Source organism: Apiospora aurea, assembly GCF_038362705.1.
Source record: "Apiospora aurea strain CBS 24483 chromosome Unknown utg000001l_segment0_segment0, whole genome shotgun sequence".
In the NCBI taxonomy this organism is placed as follows: domain Eukaryota; kingdom Fungi; phylum Ascomycota; class Sordariomycetes; order Amphisphaeriales; family Apiosporaceae; genus Apiospora; species Apiospora aurea.
This window is the reverse complement of record NW_027117388.1, coordinates 4,186,647-4,213,094: the sequence shown is the minus strand read 5'-3', so window position 1 is coordinate 4,213,094 and position 26,448 is coordinate 4,186,647. Positions and strand designations below refer to the sequence as shown.

At 54.4% G+C, this 26,448-nt stretch overlaps 12 protein-coding genes across 12 annotated transcripts; 3 read left to right on the top strand and 9 right to left on the bottom strand.

Annotated features, from left to right (window-relative positions):
- Positions 1–628: 628 nt before the first annotated feature.
- Positions 629–1,744, top strand: PG986_001318 (uncharacterized protein; the record flags this gene model as incomplete). The annotated part of the gene is made up of 1 exon (XM_066837540.1): positions 629–1,744. The coding sequence occupies one exon, from the start codon at positions 629–631 to the stop codon at positions 1,742–1,744; it is 1,116 nt and encodes a 371-aa protein (XP_066706433.1).
- A 435-nt stretch (positions 1,745–2,179) lies between these two features.
- On the bottom strand, positions 2,180–3,226 carry PG986_001317 (uncharacterized protein; the record flags this gene model as incomplete). The annotated part of the gene is made up of 3 exons (XM_066837539.1): positions 2,180–2,761; positions 2,836–3,075; positions 3,149–3,226. The coding sequence occupies 3 exons, from the start codon at positions 3,224–3,226 to the stop codon at positions 2,180–2,182; spliced, it is 900 nt and encodes a 299-aa protein (XP_066706432.1).
- A 956-nt stretch (positions 3,227–4,182) lies between these two features.
- PG986_001316 (uncharacterized protein) lies at positions 4,183–5,325 on the bottom strand (the record flags this gene model as incomplete). Its single annotated transcript, XM_066837538.1, has 1 exon — positions 4,183–5,325. One exon carries the CDS (start codon positions 5,323–5,325, stop codon positions 4,183–4,185), a length of 1,143 nt encoding a protein of 380 aa, XP_066706431.1.
- A 1,255-nt stretch (positions 5,326–6,580) lies between these two features.
- Positions 6,581–7,636, bottom strand: PG986_001315 (aldehyde reductase; the record flags this gene model as incomplete). The annotated part of the gene is made up of 1 exon (XM_066837537.1): positions 6,581–7,636. One exon carries the CDS (start codon positions 7,634–7,636, stop codon positions 6,581–6,583), a length of 1,056 nt encoding a protein of 351 aa, XP_066706430.1.
- Positions 7,637–8,239: 603 nt separating this feature from the next.
- PG986_001314 (uncharacterized protein) lies at positions 8,240–9,212 on the top strand (the record flags this gene model as incomplete). The annotated part of the gene is made up of 2 exons (XM_066837536.1): positions 8,240–8,546; positions 8,611–9,212. The coding sequence occupies 2 exons, from the start codon at positions 8,240–8,242 to the stop codon at positions 9,210–9,212; spliced, it is 909 nt and encodes a 302-aa protein (XP_066706429.1).
- Positions 9,213–9,714: 502 nt separating this feature from the next.
- PG986_001313 (uncharacterized protein) lies at positions 9,715–10,800 on the bottom strand (the record flags this gene model as incomplete). Its single annotated transcript, XM_066837535.1, has 4 exons — positions 9,715–9,902; positions 10,019–10,258; positions 10,330–10,645; positions 10,720–10,800. The coding sequence occupies 4 exons, from the start codon at positions 10,798–10,800 to the stop codon at positions 9,715–9,717; spliced, it is 825 nt and encodes a 274-aa protein (XP_066706428.1).
- Positions 10,801–12,729: 1,929 nt separating this feature from the next.
- PG986_001312 (uncharacterized protein) lies at positions 12,730–13,620 on the bottom strand (the record flags this gene model as incomplete). The annotated part of the gene is made up of 2 exons (XM_066837534.1): positions 12,730–13,368; positions 13,516–13,620. The coding sequence occupies 2 exons, from the start codon at positions 13,618–13,620 to the stop codon at positions 12,730–12,732; spliced, it is 744 nt and encodes a 247-aa protein (XP_066706427.1).
- Positions 13,621–13,872: 252 nt separating this feature from the next.
- PG986_001311 (uncharacterized protein) lies at positions 13,873–14,532 on the bottom strand (the record flags this gene model as incomplete). Its single annotated transcript, XM_066837533.1, has 1 exon — positions 13,873–14,532. The coding sequence occupies one exon, from the start codon at positions 14,530–14,532 to the stop codon at positions 13,873–13,875; it is 660 nt and encodes a 219-aa protein (XP_066706426.1).
- Positions 14,533–15,984: 1,452 nt separating this feature from the next.
- On the bottom strand, positions 15,985–16,257 carry PG986_001310 (uncharacterized protein; the record flags this gene model as incomplete). The annotated part of the gene is made up of 1 exon (XM_066837532.1): positions 15,985–16,257. The coding sequence occupies one exon, from the start codon at positions 16,255–16,257 to the stop codon at positions 15,985–15,987; it is 273 nt and encodes a 90-aa protein (XP_066706425.1).
- Positions 16,258–17,440: 1,183 nt separating this feature from the next.
- On the bottom strand, positions 17,441–18,514 carry PG986_001309 (uncharacterized protein; the record flags this gene model as incomplete). The annotated part of the gene is made up of 3 exons (XM_066837531.1): positions 17,441–17,771; positions 17,832–17,898; positions 17,962–18,514. 3 exons carry the CDS (start codon positions 18,512–18,514, stop codon positions 17,441–17,443), a joined length of 951 nt encoding a protein of 316 aa, XP_066706424.1.
- Positions 18,515–22,208: 3,694 nt separating this feature from the next.
- Positions 22,209–23,346, top strand: PG986_001308 (xylitol dehydrogenase; the record flags this gene model as incomplete). The annotated part of the gene is made up of 2 exons (XM_066837530.1): positions 22,209–22,229; positions 22,291–23,346. 2 exons carry the CDS (start codon positions 22,209–22,211, stop codon positions 23,344–23,346), a joined length of 1,077 nt encoding a protein of 358 aa, XP_066706423.1.
- Positions 23,347–23,777: 431 nt separating this feature from the next.
- On the bottom strand, positions 23,778–26,379 carry PG986_001307 (uncharacterized protein; the record flags this gene model as incomplete). The annotated part of the gene is made up of 2 exons (XM_066837529.1): positions 23,778–25,811; positions 25,861–26,379. 2 exons carry the CDS (start codon positions 26,377–26,379, stop codon positions 23,778–23,780), a joined length of 2,553 nt encoding a protein of 850 aa, XP_066706422.1.
- Between the last annotated feature and the right edge of the window lie 69 nt (positions 26,380–26,448).

Here is a 26,448-nt window from a genome sequence, read left to right as displayed (position 1 = left end):
GTCACCGTACTGTAGATGCGGCGCAGCGAGGCAAACAGGCTAGCAGGGTACAGGGCAGCAGGGCAGCAGGGCAGAAGGCAGCAGGGTAGAAGGCAGCAGCAGCAGGGTAGCAAGGCAAGCGAGTACCTATTGATAGTACTAAGTAGCAGCGGGCAAGATAATGTCGCCTTGTGGGGCCCGCTCACTTCATTATTCATGTGCCTGCACCTCTAATCTGACACCCCAAGTCTTTTTTGGGTAAAGAGGCACACATCTAATCTTCACACAAACTGCTTGCGACGCGAATATCGTCCCATACCAACTCAAACAACGCGTAACAATGATGGGATGACTGGGCACTGAACGAAGTCGACGATTGGGTCCACAACAGCAACCACAACCACCAGCCGAAACTTACGAAACTTAATCAGCACCTTGCATGAGCGGGGTATGATGCCATTGCCAACCCGTCCGGATAGGAGGCCGTGATGCCACTCTGGACTTCACCTTCCAGCCGCTGTCATCTTCTATGGTTATAAGACATTATGGCACCAAGAAGAAGCTACCATTTCCTCGGGACTGCTGTATCCAGAAGTCCCGCCATCCACGCCAGGTTCCCTAACTACGCATCTCCCATGTGGAGGGTATCATGCTTCCAAAGAGCTTTATCTGCCACTACGTTCTACCAGCAGCGAATGGGAATGGCCAGTCACCGCGTGCCCATCGCGCCGCAAAGCGTCGACGCCCCCTGACGCAGCACGCCACCTTCCTCGTCCTGGCCGCGAGGTCGCCCGCGGAACCCCACGCCCAGCTGGCCATCTGCTCCGCGCTCGCAGGTGTGTCGAGCCGCGCCAAAAACGTCGCGATGCGCGACCTGGGCGCGCGCTTCTCGTGCACCGTCGGCATCGGCAGCGATCTCTGGGACCATCTCTTCTATTCGTCCCCGTCCTCCTCGGTAGCAAAGACGACGAAGCCGGCAGAGCTGCATCCCTTCCGTCCAATACACGGACGTATACACGCCGCGCCTGCGACGCGCGGTGACCTGCTATTCCACATCCGCGCGGAGCGGCGAGAACTGTGCTTCGAGTTCGAGCGGCAGCTACTGGATTCGCTGGGCAGGGGCGAAGACAGCGTGGTTGAGGTCGTTGACGAGACGGTGGGATTCCGCTACTTCGATGCGCGAGATCTCCTAGGCTTCGTAGACGGGACTGCGAATCCAGTTGGTGCGGCCCTACCCGCGTCCGTGCTTGTTGAGGAATCCGACGTCCTGCCCGTTAAGGACGGCGGCAATAAAGACGCGTCGGATACTGATCTCGCCGCTGCATCGGCCGCGGTGGGTGGGAGCTACGTCGTGGTGCAGAAGTACGCGCACGACATGGCGCGGTGGAATGCCCTCAGCACCGAGCAGCAGGAGTCTGTCATCGGGCGGACGAAGTTGGCCAACGGGGAGCTGGACGACGCGACGGCACTGGCACAGAAGGCACATAAGACGCTCACAACCATCGTGGACGAGCAGACGGGTGAAGAGCACGGCATTCTGCGGGATAACATGCCCTTCGGGTCGCCAGGGGCAGAGCAGTTTGGCACCTACTTCATCGGCAACTCCCGGCGGTTATGGGTCGTTGAGAAGATGCTTGAGCGCATGTTCATCGGAGTCCCGCATGGCATGCACGATCGTATCTTGGACTACTCGACGGCGCTGACGGGAACGACGTTCTTTGCGCCGTCGGCTAGTTTCCTGGCGAGTCTTGACGTGCACAGCTAGGCCATGCTTATTGTTCCCTAGGAGGGACATCATCGATGCTTGACCAGATCTAGTAATGCTATTGGTTCTGGCACGACCAGAATGGGAGAACTACAATGTGTCGCTTTCGCTCCGATCACGAAGCAATACTGGAAGATACGCTCATAAGTGAAGATGGGTTCGATTCCCATCAGCGCTATTGGTATTTCACTACGTTCTTCTGCAATGAGCACAGTACGGTGTCAAACAAAAGTCTATACATGCAATAACTAATAAGTAATTTCCAAATTACCACGAGGCATCTAAAGTACAGATGGCCAGACGAATCGAAGGTATATATCTCGTACTATCCATATCCATTACTTTTCATGGCAATTCCGTTCCTAACCCATGACACATAAGGTGAGGTTGTGACCCCAGATCAGGTCCCGACACCATGGAATCACTCTTGCCCACTTACAGAGCGGCAACGACGCCGACAGCGCCAGCCAGAATGCTCCCAACAAGCTTCGCGACGCCCTGGGTAGCCGCGCCAGCAACGGCCACATAAGTGGAAGTCGCGGTTGTGGTAGGAATCGCACCGTGGCCGCTGGCTGTGGCCGTCTCTTTGGTAGTCACGACAACGGCACTGCCCGAAATGGCCGTAGTGGGGTAGGGAGCGGGCGTCTCGGCAGCCTTGGTAGTCACGGTGGATTTGGTGGTTTCCTCGGCTTTGGTGCTCTCGGGGACCTTGGTGATCTCCTCGGCCTTAGTGGTCTCGGTTGCCTTGGTGGTTTCGGGGGCCTTGGTGGACTCGGGAGCCTGGCTGGTCTCGGGAGCCTGGCTGGTCTCGGGGGCCTTGGTCTGCTGGCTGGCCCAGGCGTCGCATTGTTCCACGCCGGCCTCCAAGGCTTGCGAAAGCTCGGTAGACGTGCACGAGCTGAGCATGCAGGGGGCCACGATGGGGGTCAGGGCGGCCTGCTTGTCATCGTTGCACTGGCAGGCCATGTCGCCTACAGTGCAGCCAACCTTGGGCAGGGACTCCTTGATACAGGGAACCTGTGTTGGGGGAAGGCATGTTTAGCATCAGGATCCGTGCGTGTGTATGTACACACGGGGGCGAGTTGACTTACAGCGCAGGCAGGCAGGCCGTAGAAGTCTTCGTCGCGGGCAGCAACGGACCTGTAGCCAAGTCTCTTGCAGTCGGCGTCGCCGGCCTTCTGTGCCTTCAAGAGGTCCCTCATGGAGCAAGAACCGATCATGCAGGGAGTGATGATAGGGGTGATGCGAGACTTGGTGTCAGGGTTGCATTGGCAGGCCTTGTCGTCTATGCCACAGCCGACCTTGGGGAGGGCATCCCTAATACAGTGGACCTGTTCGGAGAGGGTTAGGTCAATGCTTGCGGATTACATGTGGCATGTGTGGACGTGGGGGCGGGGGGCCTACAGCGCAGTCAGGGACGCCGGGGAAGCTGCCCTGGGCGGCAGCAAGGGCTGCGGATGCGAGAACGAGAGATGCCTTCATGGTGATTAGGTTGGTTGATGTTGGAAGGTCGGAGCGATGTAATTGACCAAGAGAGAGAAAGAGAGAGAGTGTGTGAGTGAGTTGATTAATGAATTAGGTAGTGCGTGAGTGAGTGCTGATGATAGCCATTATGAGCAGAATACGGGTATGTATTTGTAGTGCAGTCGGATAGGCTGAGAGGCGCCAGCCATCATGTTACGATAGCGCCATTCTCGTTTGAGGATGGGCGGTGCTGCATTATTGAAAGGCACGATGCTGCACTCATGCCGCCATCACCATTGCACGATGGACGCGCAAGCCGGCTGGCCGATTGATCGCCAGCGTCACATCGTGGGGGGGGGGATATTAAAATTCAGATTGGCTTTTCTCTACGGTGGTGGTTCACGTCGAAAACAAAAGGAAACATCAGACTATACCCAGATGCGTTCCCAGATACCGTCGTACGGTCCCTTGCACACGAGATGGCATATCGTGGCATATTGCATTGCCGGGATGCACGAACCAGGCACATGTTGAAATTATGCGGCGGTTGATTATGTAATTATGGGAACATGCTGTCTTGTCCGCGGACGCCATCACCGGCCGGCACTTGCACCGAATTTGATAAAACTGGGGAAGCAATTGCCTGGCCTGCATATCACATTGGGTACTGATACCGACAAAAGTTGCTTCATGATATTGTGTTCATTACTATTTCTCATTGAATTATCCATACGTCATGTCATCGTCTCCCCAGAGGGAAACATGTCGGTCAGACGTGGCCCTACCCGGAATTTCATGTGATTCCAACTCTTCCTCCAACCCATTCCCGATATCACGCTATTGCCATCCTCCTACCCTTGCCTGAACGCATGGGTGTCACCTGGTCCCAAAGTAAATCCACCCCGCCCATGTCGCCTGCTGCCTGCTGCCGGGGAAAGGCGGGCAAGGCCACCCATCCATCCTTTGTTGTGTCTTTAGCATGCCATCAAGTCCTTGACGCGCGAGACGTCGACCGCTTTCCAACTCTTGTCGACAAGCTGGTCTTGCATCTGGACAAAAGACTTCAAGATGGTCTTCAAAGTACCCAGGCCAACCTTGCAGCCCAATGCGATGTCCTTCATCGTGCGCGGCTCTCCCACCAGCCACGACGCAAAGCAGATATAGGCTGCGGCCAGCAAGGTGGGAGTACGGCCGTCGAACGGAGTGCTGATGATCTCTGCCTTCTCCGCCATCCTTATGGCGATGGTCTCGACAACGAAAGCGTTCCGGAAGTTCATGCTCGCGACGAAACGGGCCAGGGGCTCCTTGATCCTTCCGACCTTCGTGTCGGGTCTCGGGCCGCCTGTCGTCGTGTCGGGTATAGGACTAGGGCCCTCCTTTTCAACTGCGGCAGAGGCAGAGGTAGAGGCAGAGGTAGAGGTAGAGGTAGAGGTAGAGGCAGAGGTAGAAGATCCCTTTTCCGCCTTTTGTGGTTCCTTCTTCCGCAGTAAGGCGACGAGCTTGTTCACGGTGGCATACATGACCTTTTTGGATTGCTGGGTCATCGCCTGAACCTCGTTGAAGGTACGAGGCTGCTTCAGCGTTCGACATGCGATGAAGATGATGGGGCCCAACATGGCCTCCTGCTTGACGCGGCCGCGGAATTGATGTTCAGTCTGCGCCAACTTGTATATATGGTAGGCCTGGTCCTTGATGGCTGTGGAGAGACCATGCTGTTCACAGAACTCGTCGATCCTGGCGTTGCCCCTCTGGACCGCCATGGAATTCTTGTTGGCCTCTCTGCCTCGCTTCTCGGCCCGGGCTAGGCTGCTGGTCTTGGGGTTGCCCCCAATGAAGGTGGCGAACTCATCCCCGCCGTGGCCTCCGACACGCGAACGATCGGGGCCGTCGGTGCCGTCTTCGTTGGCGAACGTCCGCCACTCAGCCCCGTCGTCGACGACCCTGTCGAGTACCATGCCGCATCCGGTGCAGATCCAGTCACCAGTGCGGAAGTCGTCGACAATTTCGTCCCCGGCCTCGGGTGGGCACTCGGGACACTTCAGGACATTCTCTCCCATAAACGAGAATTGAGCAGGCACCGACGATGCGGGATTGTGAGTATCCATGGTGTAGTCCATGATTGGATTTGTAGATAGTATATTAGGTATTATTGAAACTTTTGGTGTAAGTTGACGATATTGTGTGGAGCCTGTTGTGTTGCTTTTTGTCTTTGTTGAACCAGAGCGAATTGGTTTCGAGATGTCTGCAATTGAAGCTCGCACTGGTTTGCTGGGGTTGGATTTTGAGTGGTGGCCCTCAAAGATACCGGGTGTTGGTCTCAAAAGAAGGTTGTCTGGGCTCAGATTTTGCCTTTCAGATGTGGCATTGGGATGTGCAGCAAATGAGCCAGTCAAGTTGTCAATGATAGGGTCTCCTGACAAGTCGAGGATGGGCAGATCAAGTGTCTGGATGTCCTGGAGGTGGGAGACGTGAAAGAGATTGGCTTTCGTCTGTGGTGTGTAGGTCTCCAAGACGAAATAATAGAATTGAAGAAAGTGGCTGCTCTTCAAGAGGCCTGGTGATTGCTCAATAAATGGGGAAGTAGTTGAGCTTGAAAGGTTGCCCTGAATTTGGTCTCTGAAGAAGAAAGACTCTGCTTTAGAATGCTTGGTGGTTCTCTGCTTTTCTGGTATGTGTAGAATAGATGGCAAGATTAAGTCGACCCGAGAGTAGGGGGGAACACGCCTTATATATAAATCGGAGATATTTGATTGAGTTACCATGGAAGAAAGGTACAGAACGGAAACCGGCGCAAGCTTTTGTTGATCCATGGAATTATATCCAATATACAGGGGACGGGTGGTTTTTCTCAAGGCCTGATGGTGTCGGGTGCAATGTTTTCCATTTTGAGTTTGTTATACCTAGGGGTAGCACGATGCTAGTATACGATTTCTTCTTTCTCCTTCGATTCTGAGTTTACCGGCTGCCATTGCATCGGGTCAAAGTGAATCGATTGAATGACGGCGATGGGGAGACAGACCCAGATCATGTTCCATGGATGCCTTTATCCCGTTGTAAGCGTCCTCAGTTTCTGTCTGCTGACTGAATTTTGAGCGAGCCTTATCATCTCAAAAAGCGTCCGTACAGTGTAGCTTCCAGCTCTCATAGCCTCACATAATCATTTACCTGGTAACTCCAGGCTAGAGAATGGGAAAAGGGCAGAGCCCTGGACTCGAGACCTACCGATGAAGCTGATCAACTGAGTTATGGTGGCTGTGAGTGGCCTCTGTGGTTGGCTGTGCTTTTGGAAATTTTATTTGTTCATACTTCTTTTGATTTTAAGCTGGAAGAGAAATGGAGAAATGAACAGGAAACGAAGGAATTGGTCGAATGTCAAGCCAATCTGCAGGTATTGACAACCTCGGCAATGGCCTCGTCGAGCTTGATCAACGGTCTACCACAACACTTCTGTATCAAGTCTCGGAATCGCTGGTTTGGGATCGTGATATCGCTGCGAGGCATAGCCTCGGCACATCCTTCCGGCGCCTGCCAGGCAGAATCCACCTTCTGGATGGCCTGCACGACGTCCCCAGCGGACCAAGTGTCTTCGATGGCGAAATTACGCTCCTCGTTAACCTCAGTGGCGGCCAGTGAGATAACGTGCAGCGCCGCCACGTCGCGCAGCGCGACGCATGTGCTCGGCGGGTTAGTGAAAACGTGGAAGATGCTGGTGGGCTCGTACAGGCCGTTGTAAAACTTGGCCATCCATGTATAGGTCGAGTAAAACCCGGGCCGCGGGTTCACGGGTACGCCGTTGACCCAATCGGGCAGGATGGTGTTGAAAGCGAAGCTGGGCTTCTCCTTTCGGTAGAACTCCCAGGCTGCCTTCTCGCCTTCGACTTTGCTTGCCTGGTATGACAGGCTTGGTAGGTCTGGGTCGGTAGCTGGTGTGGCGAGCGCCTTTTCCGCCGCATCATCCAGGAACGTGTCGGATGTCACGTGCAGGTGGTCCCCGGGCGGCGGTGGGTTGAAGGCAGCAACACGCGAGGAAGTAAGGACAAAGGCCTTGACGGACGGCACCTTGGCGGCTTCGCGCAAGAGGCCCACGGTGGCGGCGACGGTTCCATCGACGGTTTCTCTGGGAGCTGGCCGAAAGGACGCGTCGCTGGCGATGTGGAGGATGCCGGCAACGTCTTGCAGATGCGGTGCGTAAGACTCGGGCCTGGTCATGTCTTCAACGCGGCCAACCCCGAATTGGCCCTCCCCGAAGGCACTGTCGAACTTTGCCTTCAGCCCCAATAGCTTCGAGGGATCCCGAGTGATGCCGCGTACGCGAAACCCCCACTGCAATGCCTGCTCTGCAGTTGCTGACCCTAGCAGGCCTGAGACGCCTGTGACGAGTATGATGTCACCCTTTCCAAGGCGTGCAAAGGAAGGCGCGGGATCCATGCTGTTGGAGTGGTCACAGAGACTCAAGCGTGTTGGTGACGAATGCGTCGCAATGATAGATACGTCGCACGGACAATTCCTTGGAGTATCGTTTGTGTCCAGACTGATCGTGCTGGCGCAGCGTGAGCCGGTGAGGTTCTCGAGGAGCGGGGGCCGCCGTACCCCCGGCGCGTCGTTGGAGCCATTGCTGCCTTGTGCTGACTTGATGCTGCCGATCTTGGACGTTTAGGGAGGGTGGTTCATGATCACATTTGCTAAGCAGAACATGGGCTTTTGCAGCTTTTCAGGTGCCAATGAAGCTCACAAACCGCATCTACGTACATGCAGTTGCATATCGAATGCATCTTGTGCGTGTGCTCAGTTGGCATTGGGTCTTCCAGGCTGCCATGGCGCCACAGCGGTCCCTTGGCCCGTGCAGTGTGAGTGTCAAGGTCAAGCAGGACAGGATACAGGCTGAGCAAAGACGGCCCAACGGGGAAGAAGGGAGCCGGGGTCGACAATGACCGGCCTAGTCGCTCCAAAAGACGGGCTACACTGGCGCCAGGCACTTGCCGGCTGATTACGGTGGATCGGACGGGAAGCAGTCGCTGGCAGACGGGCAAAATGTGGGAAAGGGTCGTGGCGATTTTCCCATGGCATGTTGTCGCTGCCACCAAGCTGCGTGTGCCTGTCGCCTACATCTACACCCACTATGCAGCTTCTCGCTCTTCTCTTCTGGTGTCCTTGACACTGTCGCTCCTGCCGCTTGCAGGAGCCGAGGGGACCTTTATCACTCCCAGCGGCCCAGACGGGAAGAACTTTTACCAAGTCGGCAGCAGAGTCGATGTGGAATGGACGGGCGCAGCTGATTACTCCCAGCTATCGCTCGGTTACTACTCGAGCAGCAATGTAACCGTCAAATCGCCGATCTGTACGTTGCCCTGCCTTCCGTCGCATTCTCCTGTTGTCGCTTGCTAACCCTCTTGCTCATGTAGCCGACTCTCTCAACTATCCGACCAGCTACACCTGGACACCCAGGCCAGCCACGGACGGCTTTAGCAAATGGGGAGAAGACCAGTTTTACCTCTACATCGTGAACGGCTCCGACTTCGGCTTGCCCTTCGAGTCTCCGGCCTTTTCTATTCGGAAACAAGCCACGACCACTTTGGCTTCGTCCACAAGCGCCCCGACCGCGAGCCCGACCGTGAGTCCGACCGTGAGTCCGACCGCGAGCCCGACAGCCACAAAACAGGCTGGCACGCCGGATCATCCGGCTAACAGCGATGCTGGAGGGCTGAGCAGCGGCGCGAAAGCTGGCATTGGCGCTGGTGTCGGCGGAGGCGCGCTCCTGATACTGGGTCTCGTGGCCTTCTTCCTCCTACGCCGACGTAAAACCACGGGCGCAGCGGGAGAGTATGAGAAGCCGCCGTACCAAGAGCCCGGGCACGCCGCACATCACGCTGGTAAACGTGGAGATGAGAAGATCCTAGGCACGCCGACTGCAAACCTAGCCGAAGCACCATCAACTACGCGGGACGGCGGAAGACCTACGGCAGAGCTTGACACGCAGCCGGGAGAACGCTTCGAGCTTGCATGATGGAACAAGGTCGTCCAGCGACTGAATATCATAATGACGAAATAATGGATCGGGGCACGCCGCGACCTAGTAGAGGAGATCCACTACAGCTTTGACAGCTTACGGCGTGGGATTGTCTACTTTTCTGCGCGTCATCTAGGGGAGTTGCCCCTGGTGATATGGTGGCACAAGCGACGCTGTGGGCATACTCGTTGTTCAACAGGTGATTTACTTTTTCTGGCTAGATTTCTTCATTACGGGTGTGTGTTGTCACGCCCGAGGTCAAGAAGGCTTCGAGGCGCGAGAGCCATCCCGCCACCACCGAAGTCGTGGCTTCGACGGAGACCCAATATAAACATACGAAGACACAAGGACAATAGGCAAGGTGCGAGGTCAGAAAATAGGGCTGTAATATACAAACTCATTTTGTGTAATATTGATATATAATTAGCAATTACTTAGGGGTGAAAATACTAGCTGGATGTGCGCAGCCCGAGAAAGAATTATACATAAAAAATTGAGATTACCCAGCATGAGTATTTGTGTCTGCCGTCGCATCGTTGTCAGGCACTGCACAATACCAGGGGTCTTCCTTTTTCTCCTCGTCCTCCTCCCGCAGGTCCTCCAAGCCCTCGGCATCCATGCAGTTCTGATTTCCCCGAGACGAAATGTTGCTGCGCCTCACAAAGTCATCAGTATTCTCCATCCCGTCTACTAGACGATATTGCATAGTTAGTAAAGCCCAAATAGAAGTTCGTGCCCATCTTGGTGTTGATGAACTGGGAATAGACTGGCGGAGGTTGCATGCTTCGTATGCCATAACTTACAGATGTCGTCGATAGATAGGTCGTTAGGCTGCGAACCGGGGGCAGAGCTCGGCGGAGGGGCCCACGCATGGCCCGCGTGCGGCAGGATGTCCGGGTCATCGGATTCGGGCTGGTTTGCTGGTATCGTAATGAGTCGGGAAGTCAGGCACTGCGGTCCTGTCGAGGTGCCAAGCGATTTGGCCGAGGTGGAAGAATCCCTAGTCGAAGTGATCCAGAAGATCACCAGTGCGTTGACGAGAACTAGACAATAGGAAAGAAGCATGAGCGTCCCAGCCCGTTATGCACATAGCCACCACGCTTGTATAACATACTGTCGGTCTTGCAGCAGATGAGGCATAGCCATGCCGGCTCGCCGTTCAGAACAAGCAAAGCAATCAGATTCCTAACACAGGTAATGGTCAGCATATGTACTAGTACGTTGTCGGTGTGTCTACGCAAGACCAGACCTACGACCCGCTGCTGGTGAGGGTCGCGCAAGAACCGATGAGGCTTTTCGTTGCCAGTCTTCTCAGCCTCGCGCTTGCAGGATGTGCCATTATTGCCTGCGTCCCGAGCGACATCGTCCTGCCCTTGAGTTCGAATTGGACGTTCCACGTTCCTTTCATGAGGGGTATGATGAAGAGCACACTGAGGTATATCTAAGGAAGCTCTTATCAGCACTTCTCTTGAGCCGCCAAGCAGCTAATATGGTCAACACATACGCTCACAAACACGTCGAACGCAACGGGGATTACCAGAGCTCGCTGCTCTATGCCAATGATAACATGCGCCATCCTCGACATGGCTGAAGCGACTTTTGAAGCACACCAGTTCGCTGGCCGCTGGTATGTGCCGTATGGGTAGGAAGGATGAGGGTTGTCTCACTAGACGAAGAAGACGGCCATGAAAGCCCCGAATATGACTTGTCATTAGTCAGTAAAGCGTACGGCCCCCATGGGAACATGACGAGTCTGTTCATACGTATCGCGCCGAAATTGTTCACAATGTAGAACTTAGACCGCAACCGAGGAGTGGCGCAGCCTCGGACGATATGCTTTCAGTCGATTAATCAGTACTGGACGGCGAAGCCGCCATGATGGACATGTACTAACCACGCGATCCGAGAAGAAAAGGTATATCAACTGGTAGGTAGGGTTGTAATCAGTCGGCTCTCGTGCGAAAGGAGAAGCCCCCACCCCGCCCCCAATAGAATTCTTAGATATGCTTACCAGCTATACGGAGATACGTCAGTACTTTCTCTTCTCCGATGATGTATAGAAAGTGGAGTACGCACTTTGCCGGTCAGATAGCCACAAATGCACAGGAGAGTGGCAGCTGCGCACCAATGTTTGTCGTTCTTGGGGTCGAAGGCATATTGTAGAATGACGGAGCCCATGATGAAGGTGAAGGAGTCGGCGTATATGAGTAGGAGGTCTGCCGGTGAGAGTACACCGAGAGAGTCGTCAGCTTGTTTTTTAGATGGAATGCAGCAATAGCCATCCGCCAGAGCAGTAAGGGAGGCTCACACCAGCCATGAGGAGGAAGTAACCGCCAGCTCCTCACCTGAACCAGTCGAAATACTGCAAGCAGGGATGGTCAGTCGGACAGTTATGACACTCGCAACATCGCGGGACGAGGCGGGCATGGCGAACAGAAGAAGGCGGCGCATGCGCTGCTTGCTACTAGGGCGACGATGATGCCGCTAATCCGGGCCGCGAGGAGCTCGCCCCCGTGCCAGAGCTGGGAGTTGGGGCGGCGCTTGACGGAATCTGCCACCGCCGTCCCAGCGTGTACGAAGGCAGACAGCCAGAAACAGGGTAGCAGGAACACATGGTTGCCAGGCATTGGCGGGAGCGGCACGATGGCATGACCAAGTCCCCGGCGTCCATCGTTGGCGTGCGGAGGACGGGCGGGCCGGGACTAATACAATACACACTTGGAAAAGGGAAGATGGATAGCTGCAGAAACAGTTTCGTTTATTTGTCTTTTTACGCCACTGCAAAATGCCAGTCAGGGGGCCTGCGTTCGCTTGATCAAGATGGAAATAAAGTGGCTTGGTGGCATGTAGTCTCATTCCGCAGCCCCCTTTTTTGAATTCACCGTGTCAACTCTAACTCTGCTATGGACTTTGGATTGCTACTTGCATACATGCACTCACCGCTGTATTCCGCTTCAAATTTTGCGGCATCTCATCTCCCTCAGCCACAACCTGGTAAGGGTTTGAATCAAAGCTTTGCGAACATGTGCATCATCCAAGAAGTCTCTCAGCCAGCACAGGCTGTAAATTCCATGGATGGATACAGGTATATATCGTATCGCTGAAGCAAGCATTCTACAACCCCACCACTGCAAGGAGACGGTAGACCTCGACAGCATTTGTCAGAACTGGGGTTCGTCCGATTTACCCGACTCAGCCAAAGCTATGCCTAGTTCTGTAGCACACGACTCATGCTACTTCCAAGGCTCGTATCCCGACCCGAACCGGGTTTCTGGACGAAGAGTGTTGTTTTCCGCGGTCCTCCCCTTGAGTAAACAGTGACAGGGGGCTGGCTGACGTAACACGGTCAAATTGGACATCAACCGAGGATATTGAGGTTACATGGGGTGTAGACAGTTTCAGTGTTACAAATGAAGAAAACAAATAACTTAGAAAGCAAGAAAGGTGCAAATGAAACGAAGTAAGAAATTGTTTCCCGTGTCTCAATCGAGGCGTTGACCCTCTCACTGGCGGATTATCGGAACTTCACTGTCATCTTCTTGGGTCCTGCCTTCTCCCATGCTATCTTGGGTAGAAATGCCATGCCCATCCTCTGCGCACAGTCTGGATGCCCATTACTCCGATCGATCCCAAGACACAAGACATGGCGAAGAGGCTCTAGACCGTCAGCACCTTCCAGAAGCTCGATCTCCACAATCTTGACCAGCTCGATTCCTTGGGAGAGCAGCCACGTCAGGGTAGACCCACGAAGAGCGTAGGGTAGAGTCAAGTGGAAGGTTGGCCAATGTTCCCCGGGCGGAAAATGGATGGTGTATACGTCTCCGGAGACGTTTCGCAAACATATTCGTCCCCTAGGGAGGCGATACTCCTTATCCTGCTCCCAATCTGTCGTATGCTGACCCTTTGTGCTATCAAAACCACACGGTACAAGCCCCCAGCCTTTCTTCTTTGTCAAGTCATAGTTTGGTGGCGATTTGTCAGCCTTGATATCAAAGAAGAATCTTACGACTTCCGACTCGATAGTCAAGATACCGCTACTCTCCGATGCACTCAGCTGGGCAAGGCTTTGAGCGCATCTGTTCCTCTGGTGCGCTTGCTCTACCCCTGAACCGACCAGGGCACCATGCAACCCAATGATTTTAGTCTCCGGATCCTAGTAATCATACGTCCCATCGTTTGATAAATTCATAGCCCCGGAGGACTCGTTGGGTGTGTGAAAGGATGTTGAGACATCCAGAAATGGCATCTAAACGGTCCGATTCGTAAGAGAGTCTGCGTTGACTGTATGCTAGCACTATACTTGCATAGCCATGGAAGGACCATGTTCCATGCTTGAGCCAGGTGTCGGAAGACAGAGCATAGTACCCTTGCGAATGCAGGTCGACGCCGGGACGTCTCGCGTCATGGCCGAATTTCCCGGAATGCAAGGATTCCCTCCAGTGACCAGCACCACACGAAAGGAGATGTCATAGTCCCCCCAAAAAGGCTATCCCCCTGGCCATTTGTCCCTCCTGGTATGTCCAACCTCTTTTGGACCAAGCTGAGACGTGTATTTGGTCCGTAATTGAGGGAAGCGATGTTATGTACTGTCTGGTCCCAATCGTCTCGATCTTTTGCCTCGAGCCTAACGGCTGCTTCCCCTGATCGAGACTTGTCGTCAGAGCAAGGTGTGTGTGCCGTCGGGATGGGAGGTGCCGGCAACGATGGTGAGGTGGGAGAGTCGGTAGATGTAACCCATGGCTTTCATTTCCGAGGCTTTCTTGCTTAGGTCGGCTTGATGTATACAGAAGAGGTCGACCCATAAGTAGGGTATCGATTGCCTTTTGCATACCATGATGGCCTCCTCAATGACGCCAGGTACATGAGAAGGCAGCATTTTCGAGTCTTCAACGCCAGCGCCCTCCTTGGCTTGCAGTGTGGAGAACAAGTCGCGGTGTGCATCTCCAGCCTCATCCCAAACGTAACTGTGCGAAGCATATTTGATGGTCTTGGGATCGAACGCTCTCAAACTCCTATCACGGAGATCGATCACCTGAATAGTTTCCAAGCCAAGACTCAGGGGTAGACCAATCAGTGAGTCGAATTGACAAGTGTCGACATGATCATTCTCGCATGTTCCCATCCATTGCTTCAATAATTCCAGGCCCCTTTCCGGGTTAGTGGCGCGGAACCCGTTGAGTAATGGACGTGAAGGAACCACGGACTCGGGAGACAAAAGCCGTATGCCAGAGCGCCTGGAATACCGCTTGATTATCGATAGTTCTTCTTCGGAACAAGTATCGCTGCCAACCAGACGAACCTCGAGTCTCGTTGCCATCAATTCTGGAAAGTAACGCGGCCCGGTAAAGAGCGAGTACAAATCCACCTTGGAACAGGCGTCACAAAGTTCGTCTCCAGTGGACATGCTCCCGACCAAAAAGCAACTGGTGGATGCGAAGAAAGAATGAGGAGCTGGGGGCTGTTCTCTCCATCTTTGCGCCTGGGTGAAAAGATGCAAGTAAGCTTACCAGCACATCTAAGCGAGCAAATGATGACGAGTGATCCTGATTGGGCCTGTTTCCTCAGGCACCAAAGGACCCCGCGCAAGAATCGTACCCATCCAAGGCCGGTAGGATGGAGTGTTCATCAATGCGATATGGCCTGCTCTTGATCAATACTGACATGTTGCCAAAACCATTTACCAACGAAGCCTGAGACGGATCGGCCTATTCTCAAGAACCATATCTTTACCGAGCCATATTACAGAAGACGGGTCACTATTCCTTACCAAAACCCTATCAATGACCTGACGCTTGTGTATGCGAAGTGCCGGTTACGGACAGGGGTAGATTTTGATAAGTGCCTGAGGAAGGCTGCTACCGGTGATTGGCGTTTGCGTTTGCGTTTGCGTTCACTTCACCCCCCGCATGTCCTCCGAGCTAGTGGGGTATATCTCGTTGGGGGCGGCGACGTCATAAGTATCACGGCACGCGAAAGAGTCAAGTATGGATGGCCTCACATAAGCAGATACCCTGGAGCGCCTGCTCTTGCAGTGGCGCGGATCAGTTTTGACTACTCTACCACTAACACTGTTGACGGTGAGGCGGTGTGTTTTGAGAGCAATCGGATGAGCCCAGAGTAGGTATACAAAGAGGGAAAAGATCTAGAAGCGTTGGCGACTCATGTTTGGCGGTCAATTACCGGGTCACCATTGAGACCCCGTGAGATGTTCCCTCAGGCTGCCGCTTACTCGCGCCCTTCCCAATGTGGGGGTCCTTAAACAGAGGAGGTGAGCTCGAATCCGGTATGTCCAAACCACCTGTGACCTGTCGTTCTGAAGGTATGATGCAATCGGAAGAGAACCTTATCACAAGGCACTAGAACAGTAACCTCGAGCATTTCAAGTAGCTCGTTAGGCACCACGAAGATGAGATATAGAGAACATGCCAGAAAAAAAAATTAAACCATGACACCTCAAAATCCATGATACTGCTAAAATAAACACTGACGACTGCCGTTGGGAGGTCCATTCATGACTTCATCAAACGGGCGCCGACGGGAACTAGCATGACGGTACAGGAGGCTAAGGCGGGCAGGCCGTTAGCAGTAGAAGCCCGCCCAATGGATGAAGAAAATACCCCGAATTGGACCCTTCCTTTCGGCTCATCCTTCCTAGCAGATTCTACTAGATGCATCATCGGCAGGCCTCTCTGCTGCCTCTCTGCGCCATGCCGGAAACAACCAAAATCAATATCCAAACAAGCATCCAATCCAAATCATCGCTTGCTGGCTAGGTAGTAGCAATCAATTCCTGCAGCATCTTCATCATGTCGTCCCCCAAGTACCAGTACATGCTCCCGACGAGCACGATGAAGACAAAGATCCACTGGACCAGCATGGCCTGGTGCGTCTCGGCCTCCGAGTCCGTCACGTCGACGTACCAGTCCTTGGGCTTGTCGTCGAGCGCGTCCTTTTCCTCCTTGTAGTGCACCCGGTTCTTGCTCTTGTCCTTGGGCAGCACCACCTGTGGCGCGGCCGTCTCTGTGGCTGTGCGGCGGTTCATGATGTCTGGGTGTAACAACAAGGGTTGGACACACGACCTTAGAAAGCTGTAGTGGGTGGGTCTGCGTGTAAGATGGTTGGCTGGTCCTCTTCTGGACTGTGCGACCGAGGGAACGAAAACAAGTGCCGTGAGTGAGAGACAGTAGGTATGCTTGATAGCGAGTGTGCAACTGCAAGCAAAATGTCACGGCATGCTGGACCAGCGCTGCACGGAGGGTTTTGACTACGTCCTCAGCCGGCCGACTGCTCGAAAGATGGCCTCACCGATGCTCCTTTCCGGCTCATCCTCATCTGGCAATTTCCAGGCCCGGTGGTCGATGGGCCGATGTCAGCTGTCTACCGGAACCAGCGTGGCACGATGACCAAGCTTCCAATGTTCTCCGAAAAAAAGAAAAAAAAGCTCCTAAAAAGCTCCTACCTAACCTAACCCCCTGGACTGGAGCTTGGGAGGCGCGCCCACGCCCCACCTTCCCACATTGAGCTGTTCATTTGCATGTCGCGTCGTATTCGTATCCGGCTCTTCTCAATCGCCAATCCATTGATCGCAGCAATTGCCAACACCTACCCCGCCGCAGAATCCCAACAGCTTGGGTCCGTCGGTGAACCACCTCCCTCCCGTCCCTCCTCAAGACCCCAAGCCCATGCGATGCGGGAGGAGGGATCCTCTGCTTCTGCTTCTGCTTCTGGAAGAAAGAGGGGGCCCCCAAGTGGACGCCGATTATCAGTGGCATCTTTACCCGATGAGGTCGTACTATTTCATCTTGTGCCGGCTTGTCGTCCTTGCCATCGGATGAGTAGCCTTCGTCCGTGTGTGTCCCCAGCGTGTCGTGCCACCAAAGTTTGGCTAGTGTTTTAATTCCATCTTCACGACAGCATGGTTGTACAACCCTCAACGTTCCGTGCACAATATCAAATCGGATGTATCGGGATAGCTTGGATGCAGAGGTTGCTCCTTCACAAGGCGCGCGTAGCAAGGCAATCAGTAGGTAATTGGTTCATGTGTGTGTGTGTGTGTGTGTATTAGGCATTAGTTTACGTATATAGTTGGTTGTATGTACATCTAGGCGGAGAGGCTGCGCAGTCTCCCTCTCCATTTATGTATGGTGCTTCTATGAGGCGCTATTTCGAAGGTAATGAAGGCAGCTCTGCTAGGCAGCGGTCATAAGATCGTCATCGTCAAGAGCTTATTCACTCTTCTTCTTGGGGATGGGGTTGCCCTGCTCATCCACCAAGCCCTTCGCGCGCATCACCTTGAGCGCATCGTGGATGGGGTCCAACTCGGGCTGGGGAGCTCGGTGCGAGTCGAAGTAGTTGTCGCACCACGTGAAGTACTGTCCGTAGTTGACCGTGAAGTACATGTGGTGCAGCGTGTGGTGCGCCGGGCTGTTGATGAACTTCTCGGTCCAGTGGCCGGTAATCATGTCGCCATCGTGAATCACAATCGTCCAGATCTGCACCACAATGAAGAGGACCAGGTACAGGTACTTCTGGATGGGGAAGACGAAGGGGAAAACACTGGATTGCGCGTCAGTCACAACGTTGGGCCTCAAGGTTCATGGATGCAGTCGAGCTTACTGGTACGGCAGAGACTGGCAGAAGCCGTCCATGGGGTGGAAAGCGAGCGCGGCCCAGGGGGTAGGGACTGTTTATTGGGTTAGCTGCTGCCCATTGGGAGCTCGGTTGGGAGAAGTATGCCGGCACTTACTGATCCACTTGTGGTGAGGCTTGTGCAGGAATTTGTAAACACTCGGGTGGTGCTCGAGACGGTGAATCCAGTAGATGCCAACATCGTTGAAGATCATGTACGCAATGGTCGAGGCAAACAGCCAGCCGTAGCCGTATTCGTCAATGTTGGTATACAGGCGACTGTGGCCGCGAACCTCGGCCAGGAAGATGGGCAGGGTCATGATGTCGATGAAGGGAATGGCCCACAGCGAGGAGATGATCTCTTGGCGGACTTGGTTCTTGAGAAAGCGCGGGTGGTACTCCAGACGGCGATCGTAGATGAGGTAGTAGGACAGGAAACTGCAGATGAAGTAGATGGCGGCGGCGCCAATGGCAGTGATGATGTATATGGAGATCATCTGGCGGTAGATGTTGTCGCGTGCCCAGGCCGAGACGGCGGGGAGGGCGGCATCGTGCAGCTGCTCCGCGTAGAGGCTGTCGGTCTGGTTGAGGGCGTAGGGCGTCTGGGGCATGGCGTAGGCCCAGGCCTTGTCCAGCACGAGGGGGTCGAGGAACTCGAGGATGCTGTCCATGGTGGCGGGTGGTGCAGATGCAGCAGGAGGATGCGCGCGCGCAGGAAGAAAAAAACAGAGTTTTGGGGTTCCTGGCCTGAAGTTTTACACTTTTGCTGAAGTTTCGCCAAGATCGGGGTTGAGAGGGAGGGATAGGGATCGAGCTGCGTTGGCTTGGGGCGCGCGACAGGATGGGAAAAGAGAGGAAGAACAGTCGAGGGCGCGAACGATTAAATTAAGCTAAGGGGCTAGCCACCGAAAGTCAATTGGATCCTGAACAGCATAGCATGGACGGCAGACGGGGGAGGAGGGGAATTGTATGTAGTATATGCAAGAAAATAAGATGAGTTCATCCAGAGTCCCATCTTGCTAGCGGATCTTCATTCCTCCGGGTTTCAAGCATTGCAAGCCAATTCGAATTGACCTGTGACAAAGTGGAATCGGCAACCAGGCACTGGAGAGTCACGGATCGCCGTGCTTTTTTTCCCTGGCCTTGACCGCCGACCGAGAGGCCGAGCATGGAGATTGCGTTCCCTGCAGGGCAGAGGCAGACCTCATAGAGCTTTTTTTTTTTTTTTCGCAACCCGCACCATCCATGTAACCCATCGCCATCGCTCGGAGTTGCCACGCAGCACCACAGCACAGCACAGCACCCTGCCACCCTGCAGCAAACGGGCACAGGCAGATTGGCAACAGATTGGCAACAAGCTCGCGCGATGGGCAAGTGAGAAACAGATGTTTCCGCGCTGCGTTAAACCCGATTCTTTCCAGAAACGTTCCATCGACAGGCCAATCATCGTATGACTTGGGCGATCTATGCCAAACCCCACCTTCTCCAACTAATCGCCATTGGGCCAGGGCAAAGTCAATTCAGGGGGAAACCCGAAAGGCGCCTTGGCACTGCAGCAGCCGACTAGCAACCACTAGCAGAGTCAGGGTCACAGAGCGTCACACGCCCCCCGGCAGGGGTCTAGTTTTGTATTTTGCTCTACTTGTATCACTCCGTTGCGCCATTTCTGGCCTTTTCATTTGCTATTGCCTGCGCGGAAGCCAGCAAACCTGACGTGCGCTTGCGTTAATGCCACTAGTAGACTACTGTCGGTAGCAGGTGCTGTGCTGTAGCAGGCAGGAGTCAGGCACTACAAAGAGCGCTAGAGCGCCTCGGAATCTGCGCTGCCGGATGGGCTGAGAGAGCCAATGGCCCAGGGCCCAGGGCCCAGGGCCCGGATGAGGGTGCGGGTGCTGGCACTCGCGCGATTGCGATTGCGCGACGACCGTCGGGAGTCGAGGGCAATCCATTGAATATTTCCCAAGAAAGTTGGGGGAATCTTTCGATTTTCTCCAAACGAGATCAAGACAGCCCGTAACCAGCCACCCAGCTCCGACGACGTCCGACGTCAATCTTGCATAACGGCACACTTGGCTCAAAGTCAAAAAGGGCCCCCGTAAGATCTTTATCTTACCGCTTGCATCGAATCGTCTGACGCCGACGTGCCTTACAGCCTGGTGTGGATTATGTGCATATTGTGCTGCGTGGCAGAGCCTCAGCAATTTAATCCCGCCTGATCCATGCCCAGACTGATCCACACAGGCAACGGCCGGGTGCGACAACCAACGGCGGCAACCGCAGCCTCAAAAAAAAAAAAAAAAAGTTTCCATCCAACTGCCGCTGACTAAGACCGCAACCTAGGTGAGGAAGCTGAGGGAGCTGAGCTCACCTGCGCTCAACGTCCGCCAACAAGCCACGTTCGCAATGGGTGTATCCCTAGACCGAATTACCCTAGATACGCATCTAAACTACAACTAGGCACTTTGCTACTCGTTCTCATATAACGTATATATTATAGGTGCGTAAGGCCAGTATATATGAACTCAATCAGGCGGCGCGTATTGCTCCGACTCTCAGCTCCCTCGTTCCGTGGATGGCGAGTACTGTCGCGGCCTGATTTTACGCCATCCAGACTCTACCCTGTTCCGAGAATGCTCATCACTTCTCGTATCTGCATGTGGATGGAAGCGCGGCAGAGGGTCGCAGTCTTCTCCTGAGCCTCTTTTTGGCCATGTCGATGTTGATGAGTTGTAAAACGTGAAGCGACCATGCCCTTTGTCTCCTGAATCCTCAAGACGTATGTCAAAATTCCGTGATTCCAGAACTCATCGTGAGATTGGGGCAACTCCAGCAGGTGTAACGGTTCAACATGACCAACAAGAATGATGGTGGGTAATTTTGTACGACATGAGTTAGCTTACACGTGAGTCTACCGTATAAGCGCCTGTAACGTTTTGAGTACGAACGAGCCGTCTGGACATCAAGGTCCTGCTAAATCCAATCTTGCCATCTTGCTCACATCCGTCGCATCCCATGTCGACCCAAAACCATCTGGAGGCGTCGACTAGCAGTACACCGTCCGTCTCCAGACACCCTTATCACTCAAGCCGTACAACATAGGGCCTGACAACGGGATGATGATCTTTCGCATGATATCGCCTTTCCGGCCGCAGAATGAAACATTTCGGCCAGAAGAAGGACCACCCACAACAACCATGTCTTGTTGAATAGAGCCAAGGGCTTGCGGCGGCTCACGATGTTAACACTCTGCCCAAGTACACCCTTGTCACTTGCGATGTGAGACAGTCGAATCTGTTGGCCACCATGCTTGATAAGCGTCAACGAGTAGTAAGCTTCACGATGAAAAAAAAAGAAAAAAAAAAAAAAAAAAAACCCGGGCAAAAATCAAAACATACAACACCGAGGATTCCCAGGTCGTCACCGACCCTAGTACTAATTCGGCTCTCTGCTGCTTATATATGGGAGAGCGGACGGGATCCCTAGTATTCAGCAGGATATGGTCGTATGTGACAGATCTGTTGGATCTGACGCTTTATATAGCTGTTATCAAACCTGAAGTGAAGAGAGCCAACTTCCACCTGCTTGCTTGATGGTCTAGAATGTCTCCAAATCGGCGCCAATCTGGCCGCTAATTGGCCCGGCTAAAATGGCCACCCAGCTTGAAGCTACCCGGTTAAAATCGTCATCGAGCATCTTCCCAAGCTCCTCTCTTTCGCGGGTAGCCGGCGGGGAAGCTCCCAAGTGGTGCGCCCTCGACCCTCGACCCTTTCGTCTCTGATCCCGCCCCGCGCTTGTTTGGTGGTGCTGAAGCTGCTGGAGGCGTCCGAGAGAGAGCCCCATCCCCTACATCACCGGCTCCATCGAATGAATTCATCGTGTGCCTGAACATCCGGTTAATCAAGCCCTCTCCCACTTCAACTCACACCCAAGTGCGCCTGGGTGGTTCGTTCTCGGGTGCCCGACTCGCGCTGGTATTCTAGGTATTGTCCAGTTGATCCAGTCTGCGGTGGATGCAGGTCCAGTTCGCCCCGTCTCATTGGGTCGGCAAAAGAGACACGCTGGGGGGAGAGCAAGCAGTCTAGATCCCTGGGTCCCTCTTGTCTTCTGATAACATTGATACTGTGGGCTGACTGTTGGTCATACTGCCTTCTTGATTTTTACTCGTATCTGTTGAATTGATCATATATTTCCCTCTGTGGCTGTCTCGGCTCCTGCTCCTGCTTCTACTTTCTCTCTCCCTCCCCATCCCTCTCGTCTTCTCGTTGTTGTGTGAACTCTAATCTCCTGCTGTCATTACCCCTCCATCTCAACACCCCGAGCAGACCCCGAGCTTCGTCCATTGTGAAATACAACAACCACAGCACCATGGATCCCAAATCCGCAAGCGTAAGCTGCCTGCCGAGTAATTTCCAATTGAACGCCACCACTAACCATTCGATTGCCGCAGAACTTGTCCTTCATCCTCAACAAGCCCCATGACGTAACCTACGCCGAGCGGCCGGTCCCCGAGACCAAGGACCCGCACGACGTCCTCATCGCCATCAACCACACCGGCATCTGCGGCTCCGACGTGCACTACTGGGAGCACGGCGCCATCGGCCACTTCGTCGTCAAGGAGCCCATGGTCCTGGGCCACGAGTCCGCCGGCACCGTCGTCTCCGTCGGCAGCGCCGTCACCACCCTGAAAGCCGGCGACCGCGTCGCCCTCGAGCCCGGCTACCCGTGCCGCCGCTGCGGCCCTTGCCTCGCCGGCAAGTACAATTTGTGCCCCGACATGCGCTTCGCCGCGACGCCGCCCTACCACGGCACCCTGACCGGCTTCTGGGCCGCGCCCGCCGACTTCTGCTACAAGCTGCCCGACAACGTCTCGACGCAGGAGGGCGCCATGATCGAGCCGCTCGCTGTCGCCGTGCACATCGCCCGCCAAGCCGCCATCAGCCCGGGCCAGTCCGTCGTTGTCATGGGCGCGGGCCCCGTGGGCCTGCTGTGCGCCGCCGTGGCCAAAGCGTTCGGCGCGACCAAGGTGTGCAGCGTCGACATTGTCGAGTCCAAGCTCGAGTTCGCCAAGGGCTTCGCCAGCACGCACACCTACGTGTCGCAGCGCGTCGCGGCCGAGGACAACGCCCGCAACATCAAGGAGCTGATCGGGTGCCCCGGCGGCGCCGACGTCGTCATCGACGCCTCGGGCGCCGAGCCCTCGATCCAGGCCTCACTCCACACCGTCCGCATGGGCGGCACCTACCTGCAGGGCGGCATGGGCAAGGCCGACATCACCTTCCCCATCATGGCCATGTGCCTCAAGGAGGTGACGTGCAAGGGCAGCTTCCGCTACGGCGCCGGCGACTACCGCCTCGCCGTCGACCTGGTGGCCGCCGGCCGCGTCGACGTCAAGAAGCTCATCAGCGAGACCGTGCCGTTCCAGAAGGCCGAGGACGCCTTTAAGAAGGTGAAGGAGGGGCAAGTGATCAAGATTGTGATCGCTGGTCCCAATGAGAAGGAATAAAGTCGGGAGCTGAAGTAAATTAGGCCATGTTGTAATGAATAGCGAAATGATATAACGATGTCAATTAATAATCCAAAACTTTGGGTACCTTGAGGGCAATATGAAATGCGGCAAATGATGGCGAACGGGGAACGTGTCCCAGAAATTGACCTTATTTGATAGGCTGAAAAGACGTAGTAGTAGCAGCTTAAAGTATGCTCTATTGTGCTGGGTTCCCAAAAATGTGATGAAATGTAGCTTGTGGCTGCTTTGTGTGGTGCTTGGCTATCTGACGGTTACGGATTCAGTTAAACATGAGGAGCGTTTACCATTTACACATGTTGTGGTTGAATGGCCTGATGTGTCGATACTCCGCCCGTCTTGACATTGATTCCGTCAAAAGTACATTTGAATAACCCCGAGCCCTTACTTAGACCCTATCCGGGCCTCCCTTAAATCATGCCCAAGTACCGAGTCGTAATAACCGTCGACTCCTTCGCACCCTTGACCCCGATTGTGACGACCTCGCCTGGAACGATATCCACGAGGTTATCCTCGAACTTGACATCGTCATTCTCGCACTCCAGCGCAACTCCCTTGACAGGTACCTCGGCACTGACGGCTACACTCTGGCAGTCGTCGCTGAGCTTGGCGACGAGCTGTTTCGGCTTCTGCAAGTGCAGATACTTGAGCGGCTCGGGCCAGTTCACGTAGCGTGCGCGCTGCTTGCCATCCCTGTCTATGAGGTAGCTCGCCACGATAGAGCGTGCTTGATCCGCCTTTGTGGGTGCCGGGACTTCGAAAGCGGCGATCTCGGTACTCCGGTTCAGCGGTAGAAGCTTGTCCTTGACAACGGTCTCACAGGACGTCTGCTTGCCCGTTTCGACGTCCCATGCTTTAACGATACAGTCGACAGTCAGGTCTTCGAGCATGAGGTTGGATCCCCAGATCTCGATCTGCGTTTTCACGTCGATATCTACGCGCGTATACTTGTCCTTGGGATAACGGTGCTCGCGCCGTGTCATGCCGACACTCAGCGGCGCCATCTCGCGTTTGACGGTGTAGTAAGCATGCTTCGGCCGGAGGTAGTAGTCGCATATAGCCCAGCTGGTCACGGGCCAGCAGTCATTGATTTGCCAGACGAGTGCTCCCGCGCAGTATTCACGGCCGGGGCCTTTCCATTGGCGCTTCCAGAGCCGATATGCCGACGCAAGGCATTCGGCTTGCATCAGCTGTGTACAGTAAACGAACTGCTCAAGGGGATCGGGCGCATATCGCATGTTCTCGACGAGGTACAGCGCTATGCGGCGTTCATGACCGTCGGCCTTGTTGTGAAAGTCGATGGTGGATGATTGCGGATACCTGTCCGGGTCGTTCTTGCCCAGCGGCAGGAAGGAGTCGATTGTCTTCACCGAGGGGAATGCCTCCATGCCGAACTCGGAGACGAAGCGCCCGACAAGTTTGTCAAAGTTCTGGTACTTCTCTTGCGTGCCGTGCCAAACGTTCCACTGGTGGATATCGCCAATCGTGGGATCGCGGGTATCGACACCTCCCCAAGGGCTTCCAGGATGATAATAGGTAGCTGGTATCATCTTTTGGCATACGTCAGGAAGAATCTTCTCGTAGATGTAGCGAGCAGGAAAGTCCGTCTTGAGCCAACTTTCGGCATCGTGATTGTTCTTGTCCCATGTGAGATCGACGCTTTCAGCGTACTGGTAGTCCTCGTTGTTCCCGGCCCAAATGACAATCGAAGGATGATGCCTGAGCATTCTCACATTCTCCTCGGCCTCACACTCAATTGACTTGAGTAGCTCCGGCCATGCCGGGTAGTTGCCGCAGCCGAACATGAAGTCCTGCCAGACCAGAACCCCCAACTCGTCGCATGCGTCGTAGAACGCCTGCTCCTCGTAGATACCGCCACCCCAAACTCGAATCATGAGCTGATTACCGTCAGCTACTAGCTTGACCCAGTCGTGGTATCTTTCTTTGTTGATACGTGGGATGAAGTTGTCGGCTGGAATCCAGTCACTGCCACCGCAGAAGATGGGGATGTTGTTGATCTCAAAAAAGAACGATGTGCCGGGCTGTTGTTTGAGTGCCCGCTGTACCAGTTGCGCTCTTCTGAGGCCAATCCTCTTCTCCATAGAGTCAATGTTCTGTCCACCATGGATCAAGGTAGCCTTCACGGTGTACAATGGTTGTTTCCCGTAGCGAGCAGGATACCATAGCTCTGGGTCATTGATGCGGAAAGTGGCATCCGTGCCATCGACCTCTTGAGCAGCTACCGTGCGGCCATCGAGTTCAACGTCGAATCGTATTCTTCCAGCCTTGCCCTCGATTGATGTGTGTGCCTTGACCGTGGCAGTCTTGAGTGACTCGTCCACGGCAATGTCTAGCCAGAGGTCTCCGAGTCTTGATGAGTATATCTCCAGATGTACAGGTCGCCAGGGCCCGCATGTCAACAGAGCTGGTCCCCAGTCCCATCCCTTCACTTGTCAATCAAGCCCAATGCAAGCAAGAAGGAGAGCAGCTTACCCAGTGGTATTGTGACTTTCTCACGGCCAGTCTGGAATTGTCGCCATTCCAGCATCCCCATTTATGATCCGGGTACTTCTCTACAAGCTTCCAGCCTCTCAAATAAGCACTGTCAAATGTGATGACAAGCTCATTGTCGCCGTCCTTGACCAGACCATCGGTGACATCCACGCGCTCGGGGGTAAACATGTTCTCCGATTCCAGGACAGTCTTGCCGTTCAGTACCACGGTCGCAAACGTGTCGAGACCGTCAAAGGCCAGAACGGCCTTGTTGGAGGATGCAGATGAGACCCCATCCGGTGTTGTGAAGGTCGTCTTGTAAGCCCAGATGGACTCGCCAATCCACTGGACGTCGAGCTCATTTTTCCCAATGTAAGGATCCGGGATGAGTTTATGGTGGAGGAGGTCGAGATGCACGTGGGTAGGGAACTGGGAGACTGGCAAGTATTTGCTGTTCTCATTGTCGACTTGCTTGAACTCCCAGTTCTTGTCAAGGGGGATCACAACGCGGGGCTCCATCTTGGCTGATAGGCGGTTAGTGTGTCACCCAGGGCGGGTTGGGATTGGATTGCGGGGTAGGTGTATGGC